The 9286-nt window shown below is 35.6% G+C and overlaps 2 protein-coding genes across 2 annotated transcripts; one reads left to right on the forward strand and one right to left on the reverse strand.

Moving 5' to 3' along the window:
• The first annotated feature begins 2418 nt into the window (after nt 1-2418).
• Nucleotides 2419-5938, forward strand: LOC116144364 (calcium/calmodulin-regulated receptor-like kinase 2). Its single transcript, XM_031429816.1, has 7 exons — nt 2419-2863; nt 3134-3287; nt 3647-3773; nt 4565-4647; nt 4744-4815; nt 5169-5372; nt 5473-5938. The coding sequence occupies exons 1-7, from the start codon at nt 2541-2543 to the stop codon at nt 5782-5784; spliced, it is 1275 nt and encodes a 424-aa protein (XP_031285676.1). The 5' UTR covers nt 2419-2540; the 3' UTR covers nt 5785-5938.
• Nucleotides 5939-6069: 131 nt separating this feature from the next.
• LOC116144363 (phosphatidylinositol 4-kinase gamma 7-like) lies at nt 6070-8623 on the reverse strand. The gene is given in 1 exon segment (XM_031429815.1): nt 6070-8623. A coding segment is annotated over 1 exon segment (1920 nt). The 5' UTR covers nt 8381-8623; the 3' UTR covers nt 6070-6460.
• Between the last annotated feature and the right edge of the window lie 663 nt (nt 8624-9286).

The raw sequence follows: 9286 nt of genomic DNA on the forward strand, positions 1-9286 counted from the left end.
CACATTCAGCGTCTAAAATTATTAGAATTAATCATTAAATTTTTGTCATCAAAAGATATATTCGTCCACTAATAAATAGTCACGAAAAACTTTTACGAAATTACCCTTACACCTTCAACGTCTAATTTTTGTGGCATTCGCGACAAATTATTAGTCACTAAAAGGTACGTTTTGCAACTAATTGATTAGTCGCGATAAAATTTTACCAAATTATCCTTGCACATTTAACGTCTAAGTTGGGGACTATTTCAACTAGCAATTAGCGACTAATTTGTTAGTCGCCAAAAAAATTTTTTCGCATCTAACCAACTTTTTAGATGCCCATACTTTATATGACAACGATTTTGCAACTACGTGACGACTACGAAATTTAGACGTGTAAGACATTTAGCGTCAAATTTTACTATCAGCGTCTAATTTTGCTAGACGCTGAAAGCCATTTTTCTTGTAGTGACTTTTTTATTTTGTAACCGGAGTGTTAGGACCAGCTTATGCGTGTCTCAACTAATCTCCGGGGTCTATTGAACACCCTGCAAGTCACATATAGGTAAGTCATAATATTACTGTAGTAAGTGATCCCAAAGTTTGAACCCAAGAACTTAAGGAAGGGAGCAAACCTCCTTGATGGTAATCCCTTGAGGTTAAAAGCTAGGGTACAACCTCCAATTTGGTTCTAATGAAAAGGAAACAATTTCTATTGTTCAAATTAACAAAAACATAATATATATGAAATATAATAACTCTTTAGATTTGAGCAAGTGGGCAATGGAAGATTATGAATGAATGAGACAAGACAACAACATGTAATCAATGAACAATTGATCATTTCATGGCAACTATTAGTATATGCTCCTTCAAATTTTCTATATTAAAGGGTCTGGCCGGCTATTTTGCCCATTGATTTTGTGCTTAATATATCCCCAAAATGTCCTCTTTTCTCAATAAGCCAAGTGAAAGTATACTAAATCTTAACTACAAAAAAATAATGAAAATTAAGAGCAAATTTAATCTATCCAGAGATATTCACATTATCTTTTCAAGTCAATTTTTGTCTCTAGAGTCAGTCAACTATAAATGACAAAATATATAAATATAAAGCGAAAATAAAAATATTTACTGGGCTTATTATAAAGTTAATAATTATAAAATTAAGCATATAAAAGTTAAAATTATCACAACATAAATTAGATATTGTATTTGTAAAAATAAAATTTAAATTTTTAATATTTATTATTATTACTATGTTATATTATGTAGATGAAAAATAGAAGAGAAGCAAGTGGCTGGCGTGGCGGATGCGTTTAAGTAAACAAAAGACAAAAGAGCAGACTTTACATACTTACCGGCTGTACGCTTTTAGGAGTACCCAATGCACTGCTGCCTTCTCTGTTATTCCTTTTAAGGCTTTAACAACTATCATGTTTTTTTTCTATTTCTTTTATCTTAAGCCTCCAACCAAGACTCCTTCCTTTTCCTTTTTTGTCTTTCTACATGAAGATCAAAACTTGGAACAGTTGTAAAGTTTATTCCTTGTCATGGTCTCCACATCAACCAGAGTTATAAACACTCAAGTCAATTGCCCCTCTGGCTCTGAGTCAGTTCTTCTTCTTCATTCCTTTCTGGGTTCTGCTGATTTTAAGGTATGCTTCATGGGTTCTGATCTTGTATTGGTTTTGTTGTGGTTTTTGTTAAAAGTTTGTTTGATCTTGTTGTTGTTTGTTGTGTTTGCCATTGTAGTGGTTTTGGTAGGATGAAGTACTTTTGGCTTTATGATATTGGAAATCTGATGAGTAATATTGTTTCTGTGTAAGTCAAGATTTATATAATCAATTGCGCCTTCTGCATATGTTGGTACCTGGCTCTTTTGTAGGATAAGAAGAGATCAAGAGAATTCTTCTTAATTAAATTTTACTTTTCCTATTGGTTCTATGTATGTGCAAAATAACAACATTCTAAAAGACTGATCCTGTAAATTGTGTAAGCCAGGTTGTGGTCTTACTCTACCAAAAACAAATGGGTTCTTTTCTGCACTTTTTAGATTAATGGAACAAAATTATAGCAAAACGCTATAGGAAGGCGGTGTTGAAGGGCTCCTGCATCCAACCATATTAGACCTTTCTTTTTCTAACCCATCTCCACATGTTGGTAGCTGACTTTCTGCTACTCCTGTATATGTTTAGACGCAAACAAGAACAATAGGAAGAAGTTTTGCCTGTGCCCTTAATTTTTCTTTCCCTGGTATCCTTTACTATTTCCAGCCTTGCTTCACCTGAAAGAGATGTTCTTGACTGGATTCTTTTGACATTTTGTGGCTGGCATTGTAACACTAATGTATTTTTTTTCTTTCTTAATTTAACTTTGGCCTGTGTCCTTATTTGAATTATCGATATTTCCTATTTTGAATTTTATTGTCTTTTGTTCTTCTTGAAATAGGATTTTAAGTTTCAAGAAAAATTTTGCTGATATTTGAAAAAGGGAGCCTGTATCAGTTTTTTCCTGCAAGATGTTTTCATTGCCTGAAGTTCAGAAGAGACCAAAGAATGGCTCCTAAAGGTGATTTGGTTATTATTGGCATCTGTGTGGGTTTGGCCCTTGGCCTTTTGTTAGCTGCACTTGCGTTTTTTGGCATAAGATGGTACAAGAAGCGTGCTCCTCTGTGGCATACAAATGAACGAAGTGTTGCTTCTCATCCTATACGCACAAATGGCTTGGGTACAAGCACTGATTTGAGTGCTTCACTTTCAAGTTCCGTAGCTGTTAAGGGTCCACAATACTCTCAGAAAAGCTCTCAGCCTTCTTGGTGGAGTCATCACAGTAAAGACCGTTTTGTTTCTGTATCAGGCATACCTAGATATCCTTACAAGTAAGGAAATTTCAAAACCCTAGATAATTTCGATAATCTTTATTAGTGTATCCAAGTTATATAATAATTTCTTTGAAACTCAAGTTTATGATACAATTTCTAAACAAGTTTGTATGTAGTTGTATTTTTAAATATAGTCCTTCTCATCTTGGGCCTAAAGAATCTAAGGGTGAGAATAGAATTTTAAAGGGTACTCAGTTATTATCTGTTTGAATGAAATTTGAGTTTTAATTTCCGTACATAAGAAAATGACAATGATCACAATTTCAGGGATATTCAGAAAGCTACACAAAATTTCACTACTATACTAGGACAAGGATCTTTTGGTCCAGTATATAAAGCGGCAATGCCCACAGGAGGAGTAGCAGCTGTAAAGGTGCTTGCTTCTAATTCAAACCAGGGAGAGAAAGAATTCCAAACAGAGGTAAGGGCTACATTTAAAAAAAATTATGCTAGCAGGAAGTTTTGTTTTACCCACACATTATGCACATCCAAAGAGAAAAAATGATCATTAGTATATTACATGACATGTATTGACCATGCATGCCTCTGTGTCCTAAGAGAAAATGTGCTCATTAGTACCAAGCATTATGAATTACCAATTTGGATATAGTATGTCCAAGAGGATCAAATGAATGTAAGTTTCAAATTATAAACTCTTATAGAAAATTTGCAAACTATGTTCGTTTGCTCTTTACGTGATTGAAATTAGTATTAAATTTTATACATATTCGCATTTGAGTCCCTATTGCTTTTCAATTACATTGTCTGGTATTTTTGCAGGTGTGTCTGCTTGGAAGGTTGCATCATAGGAATCTTGTGAATTTGATAGGATATTGTGTAGATAAAGGACAACACATGCTAATATACGAGTTTATGAGTAACGGGAGCTTGGAAAACCATATATATAGTAAGCTTAGAAGCCTTATTTGTTGTTATACAGAGAATTTCTGTTCCTTCTTCTAGTATTTGCTTACTGCGAAATTTTCAAATATATATGAAACGAATACTTTTATCTAAGAACAATTGAATGGTATTGTTATGTTTAAAGTCATTGTTTTTCCATGAAAAGGTTTACAATAAAATCATTTTGTGTGGATAATGCTGCCATCTTGCGAGAACTTTCTGATTGTATTTTGTACTAATGGCTAACCATTTAAACTCAAAACTTCCCAGTGAATGGTGTAATGTAACCATTGAGAATTGAGCGACTGCCAATAACATAGATGAGTATACTGTCAAAACACAATTTAATTAAGAGGTCCTGGTATGTGGAGACATGGTGCACAACTGATTTGCAAGTATGGAAATTGAATGAGCAAGTCATAGGTTTTATCCAGTTCAATGTCATTTTTGCCAAATTTATCAGTTATCATAGATGAGGTCGCAACCCTTGTGACGACACCTAGAAATGCAAAAGTCGAAAACATCAAACTTCAATAATTTATCTGATTTGTAGTTGTCGTATTGTATGGCTTGTGTAAACTATGATCAATGCTTGCGGTTCATAAAGAATTTTGCTTCTGTGATTCTTCAAATGTTTCATGCAAAACTGCATCTTAATGTTGATTGTACACATGAAAACTTGTGCTCAGATTTACCTTGGTTTATTTTACTGTTTATCACGTGATATGAAGTGGCACTTGGACTGCTCATTATTTGAATTTTTTTTTAATATTCATCCTGCTGTATTGGCACTAGGTGAAGAAAAAGTTCTGAGTTGGGAAGAAAGGTTTGAAATTGTTCTTGATATATCACATGGAATTGAGTATCTTCATGAAGGGGTATGTTTAATGATACATCTAATGTTTCCTTGACACAAAAAAAAAAAAAAAAAAAAATTATTCATCTATTTTCTTCATCCTACATTCTTGAAACAGGCAGTTCCACCTGTTATACATCGCGATTTAAAGTCAGCTAATATATTGTTAGACCACTCCATGAGAGCTAAGGTGAGCTAGCATACCGAAACCGTCTTTTGATACATACATTAGACATCAACTGCAAATTTTAGGTCTCTGGTTGAGCCAATATCATGAAAAGAAAGAATGAGAGATCACAGTTACTGGTCTCAGTCAGCTGAGTTTTGCATTCTTCATATTTTATTAATACTATACTTATAACACAATCTCATAAACTTTCTCTTATAACCCCGACATGGCAACTCGTAATAGATCCTGCCTACCCAATTACGAGCTACCACGTTGAGGTTGTAAAAGAAAATTTATAAGATTGGATTGTGAGCCAATCTTTATTGATAACCATTTCGTTTATGTGCTTTACATTCATAACTGCCCTGTGATAGGTTGCTGATTTTGGGCTGTCAAAAGAAGAGGTCTTCGATGGCCGAAACTCTGGTCTAAAAGGAACATATGGATACATAGATCCAGCTTACATTTCTACAAACAAGTTCACGATGAAAAGTGACATCTTCAGTTTTGGTATTATCATCTTTGAGCTCATAACAGCCATCCATCCACACCAAAACTTAATGGAATATGTTAATCTTGTAAGTCTTTTCTATCCGGGAACTCCTTATCAATCTTTTCAACCTCAAGACCCTTTTGAAATAGCCATTTTGTTTGTTTGTTTGTTTGTTTGTTTTGAAGGCTTGTATGAGTCCGGATGGCGCAGATGAAATTCTTGATAAGAAACTGGTTGGAGCATGCAATATTGAAGAAGTTAGAGCACTGGCAAGAATGGCTCAGAAGTGCTTGCACAAAACTCCCAGAAAACGACCTTCGATAGGAGAAGTTACACAGGTTATACTGAGGATAAAACATCGGCGCCTTGCCAAAGAAGACACAATGTCTTTTGTTGATAGAGATTCTTCCTTTTCACGAGTCGTAAGCCGGATAGAAGGTCAACAAATTGAGCTGAGTAAGTTGGCTGAGACGAGGGAGAGGCATGAAGAAGTGTGATTGGTTTTTTCAGTCTCGTTTTGATTTAGGGTTTTAAGTTTTGACCATCAGCCTTCCCTGGTAGTAAATATTTTAAATTTCTAAAATCTACACAAGCATAAGTTAGTGTTATAGAAGAACCCTGTCATTCTGGAAAATTTATGAACATAAATCCCACTATAGCATTTTATGTTCATTCTGAAAAATAAAAAACTAATGGCCTTAATTAACCTAGAGTTGGCTAGATAAAACATGATAACAGAAGGTGCAGCCATTACAGAGTCATTTCAAGAGCTAATAAATTTAATACAAAAACAAGTTCACTATTGTTTGCATTTCTTAGCAGATAAGATTAATATAAATACATTTAACTTCGGCTTGCATTCTTATTTTTATAATATATTCAACCTACTCTAACTTTGAAAGCAAGAGTAGTGCAACCAAAATTCTTTTAGTAGTAAAAAGTCATGATATGGAAGAAAGTAATACATACGATTTGGTAAACAGAGTTCCTCCACCGGCAGAGTTGATGAGTGGATCTGTCAACTTCTGAAAACATGTACTAAGATAACTCCAAATCGACAATATAAACCCTCCTCTTCAGAAAAACCAACACATTTCTGGTTTGCTTGGTTTGCATGTCCCCATATCTTTCAATTTTAGTATTCCAATTACCATGATCTCCGGTATTAATTCCTCAAAACCGGCATGAAGTTCCCAGCCTCTGTTTCTGCCTCTGTCCTGCACTTTCTGATTTATGATTATTAAAAGCAGGATACAGCAATTTCTGGAAATTGTCAAGGTACTGCATCCACTCCTCTTCATTCATATCAGCCAGCTTCACAAAACTTGTGCTTCCAGGCAGCTGCTCATTCACACTCCTGTTTCCAGATGACGTACCAGCCAAACAACCAATTTTCTGCATTTTAACTTCATGTCGCCAACTTTTTTCCCCAATGCTGATGTTTTTCATAGACATGGACAACGTTGAAAAAGATGGAGCCCTGCACCGCATAGGGCTAACATTTTCATCTGACCTGAAAGGTGTCACATTCTCCTCACTCTCTGTCTCCTCCTCCACACTCTCCTCTAGACTGAAAAGAGAATTACAACCATTTATACTTTTGGACTCAGAAGATAAACTTTTGGCAGCCAGTTTCTTATCCATATTTAAAGTAAAATCAAACTCCAGTTCCTCACAGTCAATTTCGAACTGATATTCTTCACCGACTCCTGCTTTCACATCATTACAAAGTGTTTTCCTCCTTTTTAACAGTCTCCTTGCCTCAATGCATATAAACTCAAGCTCACTTGGCTCCTCCTCATGACCTAGAAATTGCCTACTCATCATCTCACCAATCTCAGAAAGACATAGACCAAAAGCTGCTGCTTCCTTGAGGAAAATTGTGCAAAGAACCAAGACCCTGAGACATGCCTCTCGAATCATGGGAAGTTCCATTCTAAGCATTTCAGAATCATGAAATGGGTCAAGATGATCTATATAATCAAGCTCGTCATCTGAGAAAGGAATTGATGCTTGTGGCCAATGAATCCATTCAAAGTAGGGGTCCTCCAAGTTCTCCGGCAGGCAAAGGCCATGATCAATGGGTACGAGTTCAACTTGACTAAAACTCCCGGTTCCATCACACTTCCTGACCAAAAGGTTTCCACCATGTCTATCTGTGTTCAGAATCCGAATATCTAAAATCCCAATCCTATGAACAGCAGAAACTGGAAAACTTGAAGTCCCATAATCACTGGCATCAAAATCGTGAGGGATGTACTGCTGCAATGAAGCAATCTTGCTGATTCGTTCCTTCTCTTGATTCTTGTTTCAATTAACTCCATCATTGATATTGAATATTGAGTGTGTGACCTTTACAAGAGCAGTGCAGGGCACATTGGCAAAATTATCATAGTCAAGAAGGTAAGCAGCTACTTCTCTGAATCCTGTCTCCCCAACCCGCAATGAACGTTTCAGACCAGGCTGCCCAAGAGCTTTACCGACAAAACCTTTAGGATTGTTTGGAGCATATGGTTCCTCATCCGTTGGCTTCACAATAGCAACATTTTCACCTTTGCAATTTCTAAAATAGTAAGCACCTCCTAGCCCACTACGAACAGGAATTGGATCAATCCCTATTTTAATTGACTTAATAATTTTCTTCACTAGCTGTTTTGTTTTGGAAAAGTGATTCGTGTGTGCTAATATCTCAATCGGACTGCTTTGATCTCTTAGATGAAGATCTTTACCAGTCGGTGAGAGACATGGGGTAGATGAACTTCTGTGCATAAAATTCCTGGTGAGAAGAAGTGGAGAATCATTTCTAACAGCACTAAGATCATTCTTTAAAACCATATCCCCATAAATCAATGAAATCTCCTCTGTTGGGACATTGAGGGCAAGCCGTAATTTTCTTTTCACTGTGTGGGCATTGTCACTCCTTTCTAACTCCATACACAAAACGCAACCTGTCTCAGTCTGGACAAATACACGCCTCCTTCCAGAATATTTTCTATCCATTCTCTTATTTCCACAATGGTCACCACTAAGGTGCCCTCTAAAAGCTGCAATAGCCATCTGAGTATTAACAGGGCATTCCAGTTCAGGAGACATGAAAGGAAAAGGAGAAGCAGTAAACTACAGCCCCAACAGCAGAGAAGGCGGCAGCAGACAGCTTCTCTTTCAGGCAGACGCCAAACTCAAACACTGGCCATGACCGGAGGGAAATGTTTCTGTTGTAAACATCCATAATCAACCCAGTACAATACAATCTACTTCAATGAATCTCACATTGGATCAGATCTGTAAGTATACCAATTTGTGACACTGCTACCTTGGAAGAACCACCTGATGATGCTGGCTATGGAAAGTAAAAGAATAGTCAGAAATAAAACTGAGAAGCAAACATAATCACACAAACATACACACAAAACAAAAAAAAAAAAAAAAACAGAATAAATACTTGATTTTAAATGAAAAGGAGAGGCTCTGTTTAACCAAACTACACACAACCTCCAAAAATCTGCTGGTCTTCTGATAAGGGAAGGTAACATGACAAGTCACTAAGGTGGGAAGTTCAATAAATACTTGATTTTAAACATCCAAGATAATAACTTATTGAGAATTTATTGCCACTTTGCAAGATTATAACAATTAATTAACATGATTTAGTCAAGATATACAATCTAAAAATATATAAGATGAGTGACTTGTTCGGCAATCGCAATCTTGGATTTTAAGATTTAACTGGAGTAAGTTTTCTCTTCTGCACCGTTAAATGAGAAATTGATTGCCACCAAACCAAGAATATTTCAATAAATTTTCTAATCCACTTGATATATCATCCAATTCCAAATGTGGGTAGAAAAAGAAAATGAAAAGAGCCCCAAATTGTAGTAATCCACATTCTTTCCAAACAAAATAATTTCTTCTAGTTAAAAGTTCAAAAATTTAGGTGCCAATAAAAAGATATATAAATATATATTTGCTCAACCATCATAAACATAAACAAGCCAAATC

Source organism: Pistacia vera, unplaced genomic scaffold (assembly GCF_008641045.1).
Source record: "Pistacia vera cultivar Batoury unplaced genomic scaffold, PisVer_v2 Contig441, whole genome shotgun sequence".
Taxonomy (NCBI): domain Eukaryota; kingdom Viridiplantae; phylum Streptophyta; class Magnoliopsida; order Sapindales; family Anacardiaceae; genus Pistacia; species Pistacia vera.